The sequence below is a fragment of the Falco cherrug genome, chromosome 7 (assembly GCF_023634085.1).
Source record: "Falco cherrug isolate bFalChe1 chromosome 7, bFalChe1.pri, whole genome shotgun sequence".
In the NCBI taxonomy this organism is placed as follows: domain Eukaryota; kingdom Metazoa; phylum Chordata; class Aves; order Falconiformes; family Falconidae; genus Falco; species Falco cherrug.
Genome location: NC_073703.1, coordinates 72,775,433 through 72,797,273, shown reverse-complemented (window position 1 = coordinate 72,797,273; position 21,841 = coordinate 72,775,433). Strand labels below are relative to the sequence as shown.

Genomic DNA, 21,841 nt, shown 5'->3' with positions numbered 1-21,841 from the left:
GAAAATTCTGCCTTGCTTCACATGTTCAGGCATTTCAGTAATATGCTTCAGGTTCACAGTGTGTTCCTTGTTCCAGGAGAACAAAACTGTTTTTCTCTCTGCAAAATGCATACCAAATATTTGCTGTGAGTGTTGTGGGTGAAAGAATGTCTCGGAGACAGATTGCAGGGGTACAAAGTGAGCCATGGTCCCTCCCTCCCCCAAGGGTTGTCTCTAATGTGGATTGCAAAAATTATTTGTGAGAGCGAGAGCTTTTTGGCCACTGGCACTGTGTGTGTGATGGCCTCAGAGCCTCAGTTCTGGTGGACAGTCTGGTTTATAGCTTAGCCCTCCCAAGGACATGTCATAATAAAGCACTACCTTAAACTATGACTGCAAGATGCTGATGTTGCCAAGGGTTTTCTGTGACCTAATGAAGAATGCATTTTGTCAAGCTATGTCATTGCAGCTGACACACAGAGGAAACAGGCCATGTATGTGGACACAACCCTTCACAGTGTTGTGAAATAACATAGCCTATGGCAACAATTTGTTCTACCAAGTTGACCATGATGGCTGTTGGTATTATTTTGGACAGGAATCTGGAAAGGGGAACTGTGCTGGCTGGTAGCAACACTTGACCGGTAAGCTCAAGAACGCTCAGGGAATGGGTAACTTTTTGCTCATAAGCAATGTACCAGGAGAGCAGGGAAGCCAAAGAATTCCCTTCCCCCAGAGATTTTGATCTGTTATGAGCTGCTGAAGATGCAAGAGTTTTTGGCTGCCCTTTTTGGTCCTGTTCCATTGAGCTGGGAGCTGTGCCATGTTTGGCATGGGGCTCAGCTGGGTGCTTATGGGGCAGGTGTGGGTGTCCTGCTGCAGCGGTGGCTCCCCAGGTGTGCTGAGGACAGTGCGGAGGGCGGCATGTGGCTGGTGCAGAGTTTTGCTTCTGGCTTGCTGGGTTCACCGGGTCAGACACAGGCGCTTAAGGGCAGCTAGGTTACAGCCAGAGTCAGTCTGAGCTGAAGTGGTGCTGAGGTGTTCACAGTGGGTGGAGCTAAGCTAAGGCAAGTCATTGCTTCAGGACGCTGACTGAACAAAAATAATAAAGAACCATAGGAAAGAAGGAGGAAAGGATACAATGACTTGAGGAGATACCCAACCCTGCTGGACCAAGGCTGGGTAGATATAAACCACAGTGTGCGTGTGTGCATGTGTTTGCTCTGCACACCTAGACCTGAGATTGTAGCAAAGTGTGTTGCAGAAAGCCTTAAATGGGCTTTTGCAAGAACCAGTTGAATATGAGAGCAATAGCATTGTCCCCTTTTTTTCTTCATTAGCTGTTTTATCCTAGCTGCTTACTGTCATGGGTAACCTACATCCAATTAACGTACTGCTGCTGCATCTTGTTGCAGAACATGTACTGCTGCAGGCTTTGAGGTCCTGGTAAGTGGAAAGTTCAGTGCTTAGGTAAAAGGGCATCCTTCTCTTACCATCAGTTATAAACCTGCCACTGGCCAGTGCTGGGCAAAGTGACTCAAACAGCATACTTCCACCCGCTGTACAGGCAAAGGTATTTTTTCCTACTTGTTGGACCACAGGATTCAGTTTCCTAGCATAAGAAAATGGGAGGGGAATACCTGGGTTTAAGAAATCAGGCAGAGGTGGGGCTCTGAGTCAGTTTATAAAATAGTTGCTCACCTGCATATCAGACACTTAAACTATTGGTGCCTGTGGAAGCTGGGAGATGTGAAATTGCATTGCCACAGGTAACACTGGACGTGTCCCTGACAGTGACCACAATGGAGCCAGGTGACGTTTTGTCTCAGGTAAGAAGGGTGCAGAGCAAAGCCAGGCATCTGGGCTCTCAGCTGGTTATGCTGCACGTAGCGCAAAGACGGTGCAGCTTTCTTGACCTACCATTGACTATAAATGACTCTGTGCAGAATGGAGGAAGTCAGTGCTTCAAGAACTCATTATCGGAATGTTAAAAATAATAGCAAACCATAGGAAGGAAGTGAAAACTGCTTGGGGAGTAAGAGTTTATATACAAAGGGAGCATTTGGTACATTTAGGGGTTTCCTTCATTTTAGAGATTGCAATCTATGCAACCTTAGAATAAGTATTAAAGAACATGGCAACGTGCTTCAAGCTGCAAGGTTCATGACGGAGTGTGTTTATGGGAGACAGGTTTGCTGTTCCTTTAACAGCCAGGGCCAGGAGCTGCCTTCCCTCCCCGTGTGTCATGCAAAGGGTGGACCGTACCTGTGTGCTACGCCTCTGCTCGGGCTTTCTGGGGCGAGCAGGGCGAAGGCAGTGGCACCAGGCACTGCAGAAGACGGGCATACCTTCTGTGGGCTCCCTGCCACTGGTGTTCTGCAGCTCTTGCTTCCGTATGGAGACTGCTTTTAAGAGACGGGATGGTTTTTCCAGGGGTAACGCTGGCTCTTCTTGTTGCAGGAGTTGGTCACTCGAACTGCTCGGCTAGGAGAAGGAATTATGCAGCTTAAGCCTGATGGAGAACAGCAGACTCCTGTTACAAAGGTACTGCAAAGGAGAATTTCAAAAGAAAACCGAAAGAGGCTTTCCTGCTGGGCGGAGCCTGGGTGAGAACACCTTGGGTTCAACATCTCCCAAACCGCTGCCGTAACTTGCCCAGCTCCCTTCGCGGAATGCTCTCTGCTTATTGTTTTGATCACTTCACTTACAGTATTGCTTCATGTTAAAGTCCCAGTGCTGTTTTCTATCCTTGGCACGTGGGAGATGAACCCTGCTTTAACAAGACTAGTATCTTTAAAAGGATGGATTTGAATAGGCTTTCTGCTACATATCTCTTGCTAAAGCACAGGGGCAAATTTACTGTCGGTGTAGGTAGTAATAGCTGTGAAATTGTGCCCCTTACTCCCACAAAGAGTATGGCACAATTTTGAAGTGCATTTTGAACACCTGATTTCCTGGATTAATCCTTCTTCTGGACTCTACAAAAAACCATCACTTTTCCAGGAGACTTCAGACGCATTATATGAAATCTTTCCTCTGGGACGTGAGAGGACCAGATGCACTGAAAAGGATTTTTTTACCTTGTTCTCTCTAGTTTGAGGCTATTCAGTAATAATTAGGAACTCTCCCGTGTTCTGTTTTGAGCTAAGTTAAGTTGCTGAGCAACAGGTGTTGTGCTTACAGTTTAAGGTATAGGCAAACCTTTCTGTTGATTAGTTGAATGGAAAACCCAAAGATGAGAAAACACCCCCTAAAATGCAGCTCTCTGCACTGCAGGGATCACAGCAGGTTCAGAAGAACAAACCAAACCTCTCCGATCTCTTAGGCAGAACTCGCCACTGATGGGATTCTGGCCATTTGTTACTTGTCCCTCTGTAATGTCTGAGCCAAGGCTCCCTGGTTATGACAGGGCACATCTATGTGCCCGAGTATTTTGTTCAGTCTGCACTCCTTCCTGCTGCGCTGGGGTCACAAGCCACGAAGGTGGCTCCAGGGGACCCGGCATGTGAAACCGAGCTGAGCCCTTCCAGGAAAGTACCTGTTCCAAAGCCAGTGACTGGCGTCACGTTACTGGCTCTAATCTGAATGCTTCCCACCTGTAGCTGCCTCATTTCTGTGCCTCGGGAGTCAGGTTCTAGACACAAATACAAGTGCCTTTGGTGGTCTTATCCACAGCTGCTCTTTGGACTCTTAGCAGTGGTTTGATATACTTGATTTGCACAATCAGTTGCCTGCTGTGCAGCTGAACAGCACAAATGTTGTTGGTGCCTTTTACTAGAATGGAGTGCTTTGGTTACCTGGAGGCTAATTTTACCTCTTTCTTTATTAGCCTACTTGCTAACTGCCCCCAGACTCAATAACACATATTTGTTAGCCCTGGCTGCATGCATTGATGCACTCAGGTTAAATATGAGAGACATCACATGGACATATATTCCACACACTTCACTTTTTACAGACAGTAAGCATGGCTTATTATTAACACAGTACATACCAAATTGGTTTGCTCAGCCAGGCCAACTAGAGCAAAAGTCTTCCTCTCCTGCAGTACCTGTGTCACACATCCTTCTCAGTGGGACTAATGAGGTCAGTGTCACACTAATGCCACTTCAGGACTCGCAATGGTCTTTCTGTAGTCATTTTGTAGTATAGGTGGAGGGAGCAGGTGGTGTCACTACGGGTCCGTGACCCTGTAGTTGCACTAAATGGCTTTTGCATTTTAGAACCTTTGGAGCCTGATTTTTCTGCTGACTTATATTACAACGTATTATATCTTTTCCCCTTTACTGTGACTGTAGAAACAAAATGTTAGGTGGAAATGGAGATTAATGGTATTTATTTGTTTACGGTAAAAGGAGAAGGGATATGGACTCATGTTTGAGCTCCAACATGAGACCAAAACAGCAAAATGAGAGCCTAAGAAGTCAAGCATATGGCCTTAATGTTGGAGATGTGGACTAATGTGAAACAGGGAAGCCAAAGGGAGCAGTTTCTTATCAGGTGTAAAACACTGCTGCTTATGCAAAACAGTGCATAGAAACTCCAGACACAAAGAAATTACGTGGCTCAAAGCTACAGAAAAACTTCTCACAAGAAAAAGTGAGAGGTAAGCTCAGCTCAAGGGGGGAAGTTATGTCCCTGAAAATGAAAACAGGCACAGTGAGTAGCATGGTGGAAGTGCCAAGCAGCAATCTCTTCCACGGACATGAAAAGCATTGTGGGGTTCAGAGGTCAGCAATCACCTCTGGAGAGTACTGCGCCTTTAAAAGAGCAGGAATATGAGAAAATCATATCCCGTAGCCCAGGAGGCTGAACATGTGTAATGAGTGGATGAGAGGTGGTTCCCACAACGATAATTTTATCACTAGGAAAAAGTCTAAGGCAGCTTTTTATTTTCTACCTTGGATATTTAACAAATGTTCTCCCAAGCTGAGTCTGAATCTTACCACTTTGTGCAGCTAGATTTTAGTTAGAAAGCAAATAACTTCTCTATAATAATACAAATCCACATATCATGCTATAGAAGTACAGAAGTCTTTCAGTCTAGTACTTGATTTAGACATCAGTAGGAAAATAAATGTATTGGCCATTTCATAGTCACATAGAAAAATCCAATTAAGTTGTTCATGATTTTGGTATTTTTCTGTCTTAATGGTGTCTATGTTTTAAATACGCTGTCTGCCTTCAGCATTCATTCCTGTCTTTTGTATGTTTTTCTTTCCCCTGCAGATAGAATCATCTCTGTGTTACTTACTGACTGTAAGGGTCATAAGAGCAAGAAATATCCGCCAGGCAGATGTCTGTAAGTAGCTGCAGTGCTCTGTACAGTCCCCTTAACCTTCATGGTGTACTAGCTAGCCCTGCTCCATGAAAAAGTGCTTTTTAGATTTCTTCCATGGATGGAGGAATTCCTTTCATGGGCATGATGGTTCCAGCAATGAATGCAGTGCGTTGCTATTCTTTTTAGCAGCCCTGTTTTGCGCAGAGGTAACTCTAGAAGGTCACAGCTGTACCTATGGCACATATTTCTCTGCATCCTTAAAGGGAGCAGGGAAAGCTCTGCAGTCTGTTGAAGGCAAGAAATGTGGAAAGATCTGTGTTTTTTTCTGGAGTATATTTATGTAACAAACTGGTTGGGATAATGGAGCAAGTAGTGAAAATGGAGTAGCCTTATCTCAAATTTAGCTTGTACTCAAAGCTTTCTCAAGGCTAAGCAATCCAAACTACTATACCCTGACTCCCTGTGTACCAGCTTTCAGAGATAAAACCTTGTTAGATGTTATTACATTTTGTAGGTTCGCTCCTGATAGCCTTGCAACTGAAATATAATAGAAGATTATAGCTTTACTTATGCAGAAATCAAGACACATTTTTCTTCTATGATTTGGGCTTTTTTAAATGTTCTGTCTGGCTCAAATAGAAGCTATCACTTAGTTTCCTTAACCCTTGCAGATATAGGGTGCTGTGATTGTCCGGAATTATTTTATCCTGGGCTAAACTGATAGCTTGATGACAGAACGAGGCGACAACCCTTTGTTTTTAATGCATTTATTGTATCTAATCACATGTATTCAGAGAACAATCGTGTCCCTCTTTTTTTTTCTCCATTCCTATTATCTGAATTGTAATGTTTATGTTGAGCAAATATATCATCACGTATCACAATGCCTTTCTTTGAAAGCAAAGCTTCATGCTGTTTGATTCATTCTTTCTTCTAGAGCAAATCCTCATTTTAGATGTGTTTTTTGACATACAGTAAGCCAGACAGATTGCTATGTGAGCCTGTGGCTGCCGACTGCGTCAACTGACAAATTTCTGACTAAACCCATCAAGAATTGCAAAGATCCTGTCTGGAATGAAACCTTCTACTTCAGGATCCAGAGTCAGGTCAAGGTACTGAGCTGGGACTTCCCTGTTAACCACAACCTAGGGAGCGACTGCTGGGTTTTATCCTTTTGCACAGGGGACAGAAGTAATTTTCCTCAGAGGCAAGGAAAGATGCAGGAAGATGTGAAAATAGCCCATATCTTTATGGTAGTTTTCCATGCTGTGGAAGACAAGCATCTCTCTCAGCCATGGGCAGAATATGACCTTTGAGATGTCTGTGATTTCCTCTCACTCCTCCTCATAGAGAGATGCCCACATGGAGTCGATTTCCCCTCCACCTTCTTCCCTTCCTGCTCTCTTTCTTTATGTCCTCCCACTCCTTAAAACAGCTGACTCGAGCAGCTGTCCCTGGGATCTCCTGCTTTGAACGAAACCTGACACATTTCTGAAGTCCTTCCCTTCCTTCCCAGAACGTGCTGGAGCTGGCACTCTATGATAAGGATGTTGTTACTCGAGATGACCACCTATTCACTGTGTACTTCGATATAGCCAGACTTTCACTGGGGGAGCAAGTCTTCATGCACTTCAAGTGCGATTCACAGGTGAGGTCTGAAATGGGAAATGGAATAGGCTGGCAAGAACGTGTTTGTCTGCTTTTCTGAAATGTCATTTGCAAATTTTCCCCTTTTTTTTCCCTTCTTGTGTATGAATTGGCAAGCCACATACAAGGGAGTTGGTTTTCACTCTGACATGGGAAAGCCTCTCCACACCTGGATCTGTAGGTGCTGAAGGGTTTGGTGTTGGCTACAGAGGCTCACAAACTTCAGGTGTCTTTGCAAGATTGTCACTTTGCTAAGCTTGCCCCCATCGAGGGTCGAGGGGCGTGTCCATGCTAGCACATGATGCTTTTGTCGTAACTTGTTACTTAACCTAGTAATTGGAAAGTAATAACTCTGTGATTGGAACCAAATGTTGAACCTGACTAGTTCCTAATTATGGACTGTGGCGTGGGTTTTCAAATGAGGTGTCTAAGGCATGCCACTCAGCTGGGCAACAAGAAATATTCCTGGTTTGAATGTCCAGGGAGGCTCTGGAAGCCGCACATCCCAACTCTCAGTATGTTCCGTCCATCCCTCTCGTGGTTCACTTCCCTCCCAATATCTTGTACATCTGTCATGCACCATATCTACACACGCCCAAACTCCACTCTGCAGTTCATTATCTTTAAATGCCTTATTTGACCATTTCTTCCTCTGCAAAATACCAGAGGAGCAGCGTAGCACGTAGGCTTCCACTAGCGCTCGGTAAAACAGAGCGTTTGGCGAGTTGAAACCCAGCTTGTGACTGGGTGGTTACACATGCGATACCCCAGCCTTTCACTACTGTGTTCGCACAGCTACTGTACTTAGAGCTCATGCTCTTCAGGCCTTTGTAAATCTTTTTGTGCTATTATTAACAACTTTTAGGTGTCTTTCATGCAACAGGTAATTTAGCAACTAAGTAACCTACAGCATGATCTCACTTCTCTGCTCCTCACCCCTTTGCGCTGCACCTTTGTTTTCCTTTCCCCCGTGCTTTCCTGCTCCTAGGGATCACGCTGTCCTCCACCACCCTGCAGGCGAGGCCTCAGTGCCAGGCTCACCTCTGCCCCAGTGCCTTCAACACGTTGCCAGACAAAGTGCTTGTCCTCTTACGCAGCTGCTCTGCATGTCACCCTTTCCCCTCCTTAGGCCAGGGCATTTTGGCTGCTCCCCCCGCAGACCCTCTTTGCTGGTGGACTCGCTGTGAGACTGCAGCTCCGCCTGCTCTGTCCCTGGTGTCCCAGCAGAAGCAGGCAAGCTGCCTGCCTTGTTAAAAACTGCTGTCACAGCCATCCAGAAGCTTCCTGTCAATAAAACATCTTGAGGCTCGAGACACACAGATGTGAGGTAGAGGGTGCCGCTGTTTTAAATGCTCTTGCAGGCCCAAATAGCACATACATACAGATACTGCTAGAGTGAGAACCTGCATTACGAGAACTACAGGGAGACTAGTGGCAAAAACATTTTCCTTTCTTTATTTTCCAGAGACAAGAGGAGTTAGAGGTGGGATTTGCATTGGATAATATGTGAGTAAATGTGAAATGCAACATAGTCTGCAGCAGGAAGAAATAGCAATTCAGAGGCATGAAATAATCTAGTCTAATTGTCCAGAGTGCATCATTTCTTGATGATGCTGACGATGATCATGGTTTCCTGAGGAACCTGTGCTACGAGCTATGTGGCAAATTGGTGTGTGCTGGGGTGACTTCCCCGGAGCTTCAGGCAGATGGGGAGCACACCCTAAAACCTTTTGTTTGCCTAGTGTAATGAATACTGTTTAAGACCATGATATTGGGACTGCTGTTTTGTTACACAGTTGTCTTTGAGATTAATGGGGAGTGGGTGGGTATGCGTCCCTTCAGAGCACGACACGGAATAAGGCCCAGATTTCTGATCTAGAGCCCTTTCTGTCCCATCCACTGGCAAACTGCATTTTTTAGAAAACTGGATTCTGTGAAACCATCTGCAACCTCAGCTTGGGGCTCAGCATAAAATTACTACATGGTTTGGCCCCACAGTACCTTTTTTTTTTTTTTTTAACACCCCACCCCCCCCAACCCCCCCCCGGAGCTCAAGGACTCCAGGACTGGATGAGCCAGTAGGATGATGATTGGGGCTTGACAGAGTAGAGTGAGGAAACTTGTACCGTGAGTCTCCTGGGACTTTTCTTTCAAATCCAATACACAGCTAAAAATAAGCAGAGGAAAATCAGAAGGGTGTGGGTCATTAATTATACTGTAATTATACTGAGTGATTAAAAATGTATTTTTCTTCCTATTTCCTAGCTCAGGCCCTCCTGAAACCATCATTACTAATGGAGTGCTAGTGGTGAGTGTTGTGCTTTGTCATCATTCTTGTCCTGCTGCCATGCTTGTTTCACTTGACTCACAGTCACTAGCCCAACATGCCCTTTGACTGAGCAAGGCCAGCACTGAAACATTCCCACTGCATCAGCTGCCTCATGCATCCTCCTGGATGGCACCTGTGGGGAGGCTGCAGCTGGAGCAGCGGGGAGATCCCCGTGCTAGCATCCTCTGATCTTGCAAAGGCAACGCATGGAAGTGGTTGAGGTCTGAGACCTTGGTGCAGCAGCAAACTCTCCCTTGGACTTCACTCCTTCTGAACGCCTGTACTGCTACAGTGATGGGGACTGTCCTGTCCCAGGCATGTGTCATGTCCTGCATTCATAACTGGACTTTTTGAAAAGGACTTTCTGACAGTTCCATTTGCTCATTTATTAGCTTCTTTCCCTCATTATTTTTGTTTAAATCAGTCTTCCACATCTCTGCAGGGATCCTGGAAAGTGCTGTTTTTCCACTTTGTCGTTACCTTCTTCCTTCTGCAAGCCCTGTTCATTCAAACTGCAACCCCAGCCTTGCCCTGGCTGTGTCCACTTTCTCAAGAGACTCCTCCTGTTTCAGCCAGCATCTGAAATCGAGGTCACGGCTGAGAGAAAATGTTTTCCTTGGGAAAAAGTGCACTGCCTGTATAGCATTCGTATCATTGTCAGTAGGAGCTTAGACTAGGAAACAGAATCTCAGACCAGAAAATTCCCTGCCATATGAAGTATTTTATTGTTCACGTCTCTTACAGTCTCGCCAAATCTGCTGCTTGGAAGTTCAAGTGGTTGAGAAGAAGAAGAAGAAAAAGGAGAAGAAATCTTTATCAAGTGAGGTTATTTCTCCATCAGCTATTTTTAAATCATGATGTGCTATTACTATGAAGGCAATCGGCTTAATGTAAGAATAAAAAACCCCCAGCAAATCTGAAACATGAGAACAGCTTGTGATAGACTCTATAAGAAACATTGTTTCCCGTTTTGATGAGAAAATTACTCTGTGTCTGCTTTTGTGTTGCTTCCTTAGAGAAAGAATTCTCCTTTAAAGTGCAAGGCTCTTACGAGGGCACCCAAGACATTCTGCTGGGATCTGATCTGGTCTTCAGCTCCTGCTCTCCTGCCAAATTTCACTATGCCAAATACAAGCAGCCAATGCTGGATGTGATGCTACCAGGGAAGAAACGACCTCCCTCCTTTGTATGTTATAACTAGACTTTATAAAACATAATAATGGCATGTAAAGTAGCATGCACCATAAATAGTAATGTCAGTTTGCATTGTGGAAAGAGAGCAACATTCCTTACAATATAAACTATCTATATTTGCATTTTTTTCAGCACTCTCGTGCATATGATACAGGCTCTCCAAATGTGGAACTTCACTCCCTTCCAAGTGGAAAAAAAATAACCTTGGCAGAGGTAAGTGCCTGCTCTTTTGTGGGAGAGGTTGAGAAACCTGAGTGTGGAAGTCTGCATCAGCCCCAGTGATTACCAGGTTACTTTCAGATGATGAAAGCCGGCAGACAAAGATGCCGCAGTCTAACAGTGGTAGCTCTTTGGGTGATAAGGGCAGGTTGTGCCTTGTTCTGTTTGAGTGGGTGTGGGAGTTACTCCACACCCCGATCTTACTTCATGCTAAATTTTGAGGCTCTGCTTTTCCCCTTCTTATGCACCAGTGGGGCACCTGCACTAACTTAAGCTAGCGCCAGTCTCATGCTGATGCTGACCATGCTTTGCAAAGCACTTTTAGATTCATGGTTGACAAAATCCATATAGAATGAAAGGATCCCAGCTGTTGTAGAGCATAAGCTGCCACAGAAAGTGAGGAGCAAATGCTGTTGTGTAGAACGGTAGTGTGGCTGCTGCCTGGCTGGCTGCCCCAGAGAGGTAATGTCAGCAGAGATGAGGAAGGTACAAATTATCTTTACTTTCCTCTGTAAACAGCCGTTGTCCTCAGACGTTACATTCACTGGAAAACATTGGGAATTACTGAACAACATCCCTGACAATAAATTGCTGCAGTCGGTTCACACAGGCTGCTGGATTGTTCAGAGCTCCTGATTTGTACTTGCATTGCTAGGACAGCAGAGGCTAAAATTCCTCCTGGGGCAGTCGGGGAGGAGTGCTAAAGCAGGTTGTCACGATTACACTGTTTGCATTCTTGCTTTCCAGGATAAAGGATTTGATTTATATGCAAAGGCAGAAGACTGGTAAGAGACTTGCCTACTCTTGGAGGCTAATGTGTCCTTAGCTAAACCCATCTCACCCTTGGCTCTTTACTGGGGAGGAGGCACTCACAGTAGGACAGTAGGTGGTGTGATGAAGTGAAGTGGAATTCACATGAGCTAATCCATACTGAGACATGAATAATGAAAAAAGATGTATAAAATAGAAGAAATAACATTCTAAGCTGCTAGTCAGTGTTATGCTCAGCACAGTCTTTAACCTTTTCTTTAACAGTGTGAGAGTGCAGCTGATCACCTGGTACTGTTGATCATGAAGTAGGTAAACTTTGCTGCCTGCTTCAAGACAAATGGAAGTCTTTCCTACAGCTCTCAGTGCAGGCTAAAACATGAGAGAATCCAGACAGCAGATGTCTCAGACATTATCTGCCGGAATGTCTTTCCTTAGGTTTTCTTTTGATAACTGTTTAGAAGTTTAGCAGTCCCTTTTCCTATTGTTCTTCCACGCAGCATTTTCTACCTGCTTGGGAGCATAGCAAAGGCTCCTCCTGTAAACACAGTACTCTGCGGGTCTCGCTTCTTTCCTTGTATTGGAAACTCTGAGCTTGTCTACCAATAATAAAATGGAATATTCTTTTCTCCTGATCCCTGCTCCAGCCCAGACTGCCTTGATGTGCGTTTAGGGTTTGACCTCTGTGCGCAAGAGCAAGACTTTCTACGCAAAAGGCAGAATTATGTTGCTCCTGCTCTGAAGAAGGTCCTGCAGCTGGAACAGGATCTGCTGGACCATGAGGTCTGTAGAGAAAACATTCAAAATATCTAAGGAGTGCTTAGCAGTGGGGGCATAACAGCATAATATGACCTCTTCCTGGTTAAATTTTTTTCTGGTCTTTCTTAATCTTGAAACTTATGTACACTTCCAATACTGCCCCATACCCCTAATCTCACCCTGCCATTGGTGTCCTCTGCAGTCGCTATCCTGAATTTAACTCTTCTCCTGCTACACCTTCACTGCAAGCCAGGCTAGATACTCCTTATACAGAAATTGCTTCTTCCAGAGTCTTTACCCTACGGTTGTTATCCTTGTTGATAATCCTTCCTCCTGTCTCTGACCCGTGAGTTTTCTTTTTAATTCTTGCCTTTACAGCTGGCTTTTTTCTCTCTTACTCTCTCTTTTGGTTTAAGCTAATGCATTTTCATTTGTTTTTTATCAAACATCTGTGTTGAACACATTGGAGACAAGTGTCAGTCATCTAAGCAAAAATTGTCATTACTTTTACTCCTGTTTTCCTTTATAAAATAAATGGTAGCTTATGTTTCAGTAGAAATCATTTGGAAAGAAGTCTCTGTCTGGACATGCATGGTGGTGTTGGGCTCGATGTAGCGGGGGGGTCTCTGCTGAGAGTCGCGGTCAGCTGCGGTCTGCACTCTGACGCCAGCCCTTTCTGTTCGTGTGTTGTGCAGACCCCAGTGGTGGCCATCATGACTACGGGAGGAGGTATGCGATCTTTGACCGCGCTGTACGGCAGCCTGCGGGGGCTCAAGAAGCTCAATGTCTTGGACTGTGCCACATACCTGACTGGCTTGTCTGGTACCACATGGTAAGTAGGGCTGGGCAGCTCTTGGCTGGAGTCTTCCTGATGACACCAATGAGCTGAAGTAGGCTGGAGCTGACATGCAGCAGTCCACCTATAATACCTCCTCAGCAGTCCTGTTTTTTCTGTCTTCTTCAAAAACTGACAGATTTAGTCTTTTCATGGGGGAAAGCCACATAATTTGCAACAACACAAAAATAAATGTTTTTATAAGAGCAGCTTATGGAATACTGCTCAAGCCATTTTGATAGAGGGTAATGCCTGCGACTTCAAAGGGAGCATGGTAGTTTCTTAGGTAACTGAAGACAGGAAATCTTTACTTAGTTTCAAATCAAGAACTTAATATAGAAACATAAAATGTAGCCATTGACGACTTCAAACCTTGGTGTGTTTTTTTTTCCCCACTTCGATATATATTTCCTCTTCCTAGGACCATGTCAAACTTGTACAGAGATCCTGACTGGTCACAAAAGGATCTTGACAAGCAAATAAGCGAGGCTCGAAAACATATGACAAAATGCAAAATAAATTCCCTTTCCTTGGAGTATCTGAAGTATTACAAAAAGCAGCTGTGTCAACGGAAAGAAGAGGGGCGCAAAACATCTTTTATAGATCTCTGGGGACTTGTCCTGGAATCTCTGTTGCATGATGGGGTACGGTATGTCATACAGCAGCATTTACAGTGGCTTACAATTTTCTGAAAGTTAATTCCTGGAGAAGATGTTTTTCTGCTTGTTACGAGACACTGTGTATGCAAATGCACAGCCATTTCCAAAACATTAGGTGGCGGCTGTTCAGATGCCCAGCCATTGTGGAAATCGGCATTCTTGCTTGTGAGATTTTGGACATGTTTTTCTGAGAACTCCAAGATTAACATTTTGAAAAAAAATTATACTTTAAGATTTTGGGGGGCATATTCTGCAAATATTTTGTTTAGAAATAGCGAAATTACGGACATTATCTTAATGCCCATGGGAGGTATTAACAAACAGACCTGCAGGCTTTTGAAATATGTGAGAGGTCTTACATAACCTTGCAGTATAACATGTTAAGCTGAAGTATTGCTTTCTGCTCTTCATCATGTCCTTCCATTTTCATCCTAATGGGTCATCAAATTATCTGGTATCAGATTGGATGCCTGCAGATATTTCAGTAACAGAACGCTTTCAGGAATTTTGAAAAATATGGAACATTTCAGAATTTAAGCCCAGCACACATTATACACTAGAGGCAGAAATTTTTCTGCCCTGCAAGCTTAGATGCAGAGAAATGTTCCTGTGCTAATTTTCATCTCAGTGTAACCATTTTTCTGGAACCACAGAAAGACAACCATAGACTCTCTGATCAGCAACGGGCCATTGATCGTGGTCAGAACCCATTGCCTATCTATACTGCAGTCAATGTCAAGAACAACTATAGCACTCGGGATTTCAAAGGTAATTATGAGACTTCTGGGAGTCATTTGTCTTTACATTTAAGTTGGTAAACCCTGGGACAGTTTTTTCAGATAGTCTAAAAAAAGCTCTCTCATTTAAAGACCAGAATTTAAGCTGATGTGTGTTTGCATAATGTCCTTGTGGTCAGATAAAAGTTTGACCGTCTATGCAACAGACAGAAAAGTATTCCAAAGCCTTTTCATGTTTATGAGTTTTCATTTGCACCCTGCTTACGGCTTGTTGCTATTGGTCTGGAATGTTAGATTAACTGCAGATATAACTTTAATTTTTAACTCCTTTCACTCCCATGATAGCAACATCATTTTTATCTACAGCTAAGGGGGCTGTAGTTGAGCGTTGTTCTCTTCTTTGTAATCCTTTTCACAGAATGGGTGGAGTTCACCCCTTATGAGGTGGGATTGCAAAAATATGGAGCTTTTGTTCGTGTTGAGGATTTTGGCAGTGAGTTCTTCATGGGTCGGCTGATGAAGAAGATCCCTGAATCCCGGATCTGCTTCTTAGAAGGTAAGCTCTTAAAAACATCTGAATGTGGTTGTTTGGATTTTGTTGTTTGGTTGGTTGGTTTTTAAATTGTGAGTTGTCTAAACTAAGCGCTAATAAAGCACTGGTGCATGACTGACAGGGCAGTTTCACCAGAGAGGATAAATATCTCATTGCTGAATGAATACTTATTATAATGGATTCAATTTGTTGTCAAAAAGAAAATTCAAAGTGACAGGCAAATAGTTATTTTCATTTTTAAAGCTAGTTTTGAATAAAAATACGGTATCACTTCCAGAACAACAATAAAATTGAGGTGTATGGGAATCCACGGTTCTGCTCGTGCTGCTCCAGAAGGGTGAACTCCAGAGCCTCTTGCCTGTCTCACAGGCAGTCAGTAATTTGTGTGCTTCCTATAGACAGTTTACATGAGCCTTTGTGCTGATTCTCCAGTGCCCCGGGGTGTATTTGAGCATGCCAGGTCCCCCCCAAGAGTCTGCTCCGGCCACATGTCACTGGCCTGTTTCCATGTTGCCTGGGCAAGCCTGAGGGGGAGACAGCAGGGTCATACCCAGCAGCACTTTTGCTGTTGACTGATGTGGAGTGCAGGTACATGTCTTCCAGACAGAGAGACCAGGTGTCAGCTTGTGCCCAGTTCAAGATGCAAACCTCTCTTTGACTGGCCGTGTTACTTAGAATGAGGCAGACACTCTACTATTTTAGCCTGAGCCTGTGCTGGCTGTGCATACGTTTGTGCTTCCTGAACCAAAACCCAGTGGAGCACTTGTGCCCTAAGGGGTAACCAAATAAATTATTTCTGAAGCTCAAAAATGCAAGGTCGAAACTGATCCCTCCGTTTGTCAGCAGGCTTATTCTCAAAAGAGGAAGCCTACACGTGCAGTCGCTGTAAGATCACGTTGTAGGTAGGCCCTTATCAATATAATTCCTCACCAACGCTCTCAGACTGCATGCAAACTTTCATCCTTTCTTTTTAGACAAGCCTCGTGATACTTCGTTGGGTTTTTTTTCCGAAAACCCAAGCTCCTTACATCATATTAATTCACAAAAAACTCAGCATTTGTTAGAATGTATATCCAGCCCTAAGTGCCACAAGACAAAACCTGGATACCAAAATAAAATTTAAAAACCAGCAGCCAAGTAAAAATGACACATCATCCATTTAAAGCAAACTAAGGAAAAGCAGAAACTTTGCTAATTTCATGTCATGGTAACAGTTTCTCTCTTCATGACCTGTGAAGGTGTAAGTCAGAAAGCTCTTTCCTTGTACAGGCATGTGGAGTAGCTTATTTTCACTGAATGTGCTGTATATCTGGAATTTGTCCCACTCATCAGAAGATTTCTGGCACAGGTGGACCCGGGACAAAATCGACAATATAGGTAAATTATCACACTTCTTCTTTACTGTGTATTTATTGTTAGGTAAAGTTAGATCAACTATCACACCTGGCTGTTATGGGAGATGTGTGCGGTGCACCGGGCGTTTTTTGGAGTGTTTCTTCAGAGGCCGCGTGGATCGGCCTGGGTCCTGTGGAAATCCACCACCCAGCAGCCTGTGCGCTCTGCGGGGCTCAGCACCGGTGTAGAACGTTCGAGAATAGCGAGACTGATCTGTGAACGATTAGTAAAGCAACAAGATTCTGAGCACATTGGGCAGGAGCTGCTGTGGTGCGAAGCAGCGCTGGCCCCTGCCGCAGGCGGCTCCCGGGCCTCCCCCTGGGCCGGCCGCGTTCATTGCCGTTGTCACTTGCTCAGCGGTGCCCGGGGAGCCGTTTCAGCCGAGGCCCGGCGGCGCTCCTGCGGCTGGCGGCCTGGCCGCGGGCTGCCCGGGTTTAACCGCCTTTCCCCGCGCAGAGGAGGAGCCGCCGCTGCCGCTGCCGCCGCAGGAGCTGGGGACGGCGCTGCTGGAGCCTCCGGGCCCGCTGGGCCGCGCCCTGCGCGGGGCGCTCACCGACCGGCCCTGCCTGGCGCGGGAGCGCAGCTTCCTCAGGGGCCTGCAGCTGCACCGGCGCTACCTGAGCAGCCCGCGCTTCCGCCGCTGGAAAGGTAATGGGGATGGCGGCGGAGGGCGCACCGCCCGGCCCGCCGAGCGCCCGGCTTGCGCGCCCCGGGCCGGAGGCCGCCGCCGTGCGGGCGGGCCGCGGGGCCCCTCGCCGGTGGCTCCTGGCAGCGCTGCGGAGGCTCCGCGGGGAGGCACACGGGCCCCCCGGCCGCGGCTGCTGCGAGGGGGCGCGGGGCGTGCGGGGTGAGCCTGGCGGGCCAGCCGGCCTCGCGCTTGCGGCAAGGAACACCCTTCGCTTTTAGATACCGTGCTGGACGCGTTCCCCAACCAGCTGACGCAGTCGGAGGAATTCCTGTCGCTGGTGGACACGGGATTTTTCATCAACACCAGCATCATGCCACTTTTAAAGCCAGAGAGAAAGGTAGACGTCATCCTGCACTTAAATTACAGCGCGGGATCCCAGGTACAGGTGAGAGGAATTGAAGTGGTGGCTATTTGTTCCTCAACAGCTGATTATCTGGAAGTTTGTAATCTTTAGGTGCTTTATATGTTGCTCCTTCTAAAAGTCTTACCCAGCAGCATTTTTGTCTTAATGCTGCAGCATGAGACTTCATTTATAGGCCGTATGTATCCTCATTTGTTTTTCTTGTACGATACAACCATTCTGCACTGAGAACTCGGAGAAAACAAAAACCTTCTCATTGCTTTCCCATTGGGGCTTCAGAGCTTTCACACAGCTAGCGTGGAAAATGCCTCCTTTGTTACTGGACCCCAAGAAATCCTGAGCCCCGAAATCCCCTTTAAGTCTTAGTACTGTTCTGTTCATTGCTCAAGGCTCTGGACCAGACCTGCAAGTACTGCGCAGAGCAGGGGATCCTTTTTCCCAGGGTGGACTTGAGTGAGGAGGACAGGAAAAACCTGAAGGAGTGTTACCTCTTTGATGGTGCTGAGACTCCAGGAGCACCAGTACTGCTATTTTTCCCACTAATTAATGACACCTTCCAAAAATACAAAGCACCGGGTAAGTAATCAAACACGTTAAAAAAAGGTTGACATCATGGTCAGTGTACTGAAGGGACTACATTTGATACTCCAACCCTTGAACTGTACTTTTGGCTTATTTCAACACATCAGATTTTTCTCTGTTGCTTAAAATTACTTTTTTTACCATGTCAAGTTTGATGCTGTGGCTGTGCTGTTTCTATCCCTAAGCTAGCTAGTTTGCAGGTAGGTTTGATTATCTATGTGAGCCACAGGTGCGGCTCAGAACTGCAGTGTAGACTCATGTAAGGAATAATCAGCTTCTTTATCTCCTCATCATGTGAAGCAGCTGATATCCACCTGAGCCAGGGATGGAGCTGACGGTTTGAAAAAGAATGAGCTATGAAAAAAAAAATATATTTAAACTCACAAGAGTAATTTAGATTAAGAACTCTCTCTGTGGAGAGATATCTCCTCTACCTGTTCTATTAAGAGTTTGCTTGCTTATGACTAGAGTAACTACCATCTCTCAGCAGTGATTTGTTCCCCTTCCTCCTAGGTCAGAAGCGCTCCGAGTCAGAGCTGGAAGATGGCAAAGTTGACCTCTATGGCTGCTGTTCCCCTTATTCAACATACTCGGTTCAATACACTGAGAAGGTGTACGACCGCCTGGTTCAGCTGGGTGAATACAACATCCTGAATAACAAAGACCTTATTGTGCAGGCCTTGCACACAGCAGTGGCACGGAAAAGGCAGAGAAAGACATAATGTCAGACAAGGCAGGATGCTTCTGTGTCCCTGAACCTGTCGGGAGACTGAAGCTCCCTTACGATCAGCCAGCAGGCTTCAAAGGATTCTTGCTCAACTCTGCTAAATGGCGATCTCAGGTGAACAAAGTAGAGACTGAAGAGAAACTTTTTTTCCTCCAGAGAATTTCATTGCAATTAAGCTACAACAGTGGAGTACAAAATTATTGTATGGTATAGAGGATGGGCAGCCACGAAGAAGGTGCTAAGGTGATAATGAGCATGGTGCTATTTGGCTTGAGGCAGAATTTGAAATTTTTAAGTCTAACATGTTCAGGGCAGACCACATTAAAAGCGTTTTATTGACTCGGCTTTTTTGTTTTGCATTTGCGAGGTGACGGTGAGGCCACACAGCAGCCTGTGGGACACGTTTGTGCCTGGGGCCACGGCACGTTGTAGGCAAGTGTTTAAAGAAAGGCAGGCACATGACATATGGCATCTTGTGGCTACAGACCACCTTCAAGGAAGGCTTTGGACAGAGGCAAAGGAGTGGCAGGCCATGGATACCAGATCAGCTGAGAAAGCAGAAGGGTGGTGATGAAGTGCTCCACTGCATGACCACCACCATGCTCCCCCCTGTGTGCATCCACACTGCTTCTCGGCTACCCATCCCTTGCCCCACTCCTGGTGTGAGCAGTAATTGGAAATACAAGCTGAACAGAACAACATGCTGCTAGCTGTAAACCCCCTCCAAACAAGAGCAAGGATGTGCAGGCCCTTGAATTCGCCAGCTCTGCCTGTCCTTGCTGTTGGCTGAGTCTTGCATAAGCTCAGCACCTGCAGAATTAGGAGGCACTCACATGAGGGAGAAAAGGCTTTACATGGTCTTGGTGCAAGAGGGAAGATTTTGTGTTTTGCAGTAGTGCAGGTAAAGTGTATATAACGCATCTGCTGGCACCTTACCACATCCCTCTTGCTACTTTTGAAAACAGGCACAATATTCACTTTCTTTCAGTTTCCTACAGTTATGCAGTATGCTGAGAATTGCAATAGCTGAACCATAGACAGTCAAGAATCCTCCTAGAGTAAGCTTTCAGAAATAATTGGTAAGAATGATCTCTCTTCTGTGTTAATGTGTTGTATGGCTGCGTTTTGCAAAGCGGTTCATAATACTCATCGATGAAACATGTAAGGTTTTTTCTTTCCCAACATAGAACACAAGTGTTTTATTAGCATTCCTGCTTCAGCTGCATCATTAGTAATTAATTTTCTATCTCTGTGAAGTAATAAGCCTAGACCTTTGATAGGATTTTGTTTTCATATACGTTTCTTCTATATTCACACCTATGCTTCCTATTGTTGCCCCTGGAAATCATGATTTTTTTGTTCTGTAAGATTTGGCTTATGCTAAAAGTTTTGTACTTCCCTTTTCCCCATGTACCGTGCATCACTTTTTTCACATCCAGCTGCTGCCTTCTTATCACCTCTGAAAGAGGTCGGGCTTTCAGCCTAATTGTGAGATTGGGATAGCTCATATCATACCACTGAGATTTCCTCAACTGCAGCAGGAACAGGTAGTTATGCCTCCAGACACACCTTTTAGCCCACCCTGACCTCTCCCACTGGTTTTTAGCACAAAGCTGAAATGTTGAGCCTCCAAAGCAGTAGGGATTTCTCTTTGTAAGTCACGCAAGTTTTTTTTTTTACCAACAGCTAGCCTGATCTTATTGTTGTCTTGGACTTATGGAAATAAAGGGAATAATTAATTTTCCTTTCACATCGTGTCTGATGTAATTGAGTAGGTTTTAGTCATTATATCACATAGGGTCAAAGTATCAACACCATGTGAGAGTTGTATGCAACAGGTGTTTAGACAGGTTTCCACAGGCTTTAGTAACGTGTGGCTCCCTTCCATTTTGTATAATGGCTATTCAGTGATGTTTTCCAGTACAAATGTGTCTTTCTTTAATCTGTGTTTTCTTGACCTGGCCTAGAAGTCACACTTGCCTTTGATGTCTGTGTTTTAGCATGGTATCATGTTGCAATGGCCATTTAATTTAGCATGTAATAGGAGGTACTTACATAGTTGCCTATCTTGATCTCCTGGAGAATGTTTCTTTCCTTACGCATTTCTGAAACACTTCCGTAAGATGTTTTGCAATTGTTTCTTTAAAGTCTTTCCATGTGGAGCTGTTAACATAGTTTAATCTTTGTGATCGGCCCTTTTGTGTAAGTGGCCACACTAGATTCCTGCAGAGGTTTGAGTTTTGTTCAGGGGGAGCATCATGGGCTCTTACGCCTACTGGCCCTGAGTGCTCTCACACCCGGCTCCCTTGGCAGCGGCGAAGCCTGTGGGCTCCCTGGGGAACAGCTTTGCTTTGCCAGCCGCTGCATGGAGCCACGCATGTTGCATCGCTGAGGCTGCATCCCGTGGGCAGATGGTGCGAGGTGTGGGTGATGGTCCGGCTTCAGGTGGCACAAAATGCAGGTCTGTGGGGTGTCTGTGTGACTCTGCTGAGCCTGGGCTTACTAAGCACTGCTTACCTGACTTACTGGGTGCCCTGCAAAGGCTGTCCCTCCATCCTCCCAGTGACAACACACTGTATATAGGGCAAACACGCTGCCTTGCACACCTCTTCAGGTTGCACAATGGGTCACAAGGCTTGAAGTCAGCATGGCACTGGGGGCATGGCTTCCACACATGTGGAGAGATACTGGATGCAAGAGCTTCTGCAACAGCCGAGCCTTTCTCACGCAAGAAAGAGGCACCAGGGATTTCAGCACTGCAAGATTAGCTGGAGTGAGCGCATCGCCTAACCCTGTGCTTCCTCTTCCTCTTCAGCCTGCAAGTGTGGTGGGCGATGCCCATAGTGCCTGGCAGCCTTTCCTCGGCGGGGTGTGCCTTCCCTAAGGATGTCTTCTCCACATAGCTTGTCTTTTGCCAGGGCTCTCACACTGTAGGCAGCTGCCTGCCCTGGGCTCTGGAGGAGAAAGGAGTTGCGTCATTTAGAACAGAATCTCTAGGCTGTTCCTGTCCCTCTTAATTGATCAGGGGGGAGGGACTTCATGTTCCTGCAGTACTGCACCAGGTGTGGGCTCTGGTCTCACAGCACACTGTCCTGTTCTCTTCTGTAACATGGAAAGTTACAGAAAAG

General features: G+C 45.6%; 1 protein-coding gene across 4 annotated transcripts; it reads left to right on the top strand.

Annotated features, from left to right (window-relative positions):
- The first annotated feature begins 1,718 nt into the window (after window positions 1-1,718).
- LOC102054155 (cytosolic phospholipase A2 epsilon-like) lies at window positions 1,719-19,057 on the top strand. 4 transcript variants are annotated; one of them, XM_055716978.1, is made up of 21 exons: window positions 1,719-1,808; window positions 2,440-2,523; window positions 5,209-5,281; window positions 6,236-6,372; window positions 6,777-6,908; window positions 8,373-8,413; window positions 9,173-9,215; window positions 9,981-10,056; window positions 10,253-10,422; window positions 10,563-10,643; window positions 11,397-11,434; window positions 12,065-12,200; window positions 12,872-13,008; window positions 13,433-13,655; window positions 14,324-14,438; window positions 14,826-14,963; window positions 16,230-16,337; window positions 16,812-17,003; window positions 17,262-17,380; window positions 17,794-17,980; window positions 18,500-19,057. In XM_055716978.1, exons 1-21 carry the CDS (start codon window positions 1,782-1,784, stop codon window positions 18,706-18,708), a joined length of 2,466 nt encoding a protein of 821 aa, XP_055572953.1. In that variant the 5' UTR covers window positions 1,719-1,781; the 3' UTR covers window positions 18,709-19,057. The 4 variants fall into 4 exon arrangements, with proteins under 4 accessions (XP_055572953.1, XP_055572952.1, XP_055572954.1 ...); XM_055716977.1 differs by having other exon boundaries at window positions 17,262-17,428; XM_055716979.1 differs by lacking the exon at window positions 17,794-17,980 and having other exon boundaries at window positions 17,262-17,428; window positions 18,505-19,057.
- The last annotated feature ends 2,784 nt before the right edge of the window (window positions 19,058-21,841 follow it).

Coding starts and splice junctions, on each gene's coding strand:
- LOC102054155 (XM_055716977.1), top strand. CDS start 1,782: ATGGAGCCAGGTGACGTTTTGTCTCAG. Junction 6,909..8,372: donor ACTTCAAGTGCGATTCACAG/GTGAGGTCTGAA, acceptor TTTATTTTCCAG/AGACAAGAGGAGTTAGAGGT. Junction 10,057..10,252: donor GGAGAAGAAATCTTTATCAA/GTGAGGTTATTT, acceptor TTGCTTCCTTAG/AGAAAGAATTCTCCTTTAAA.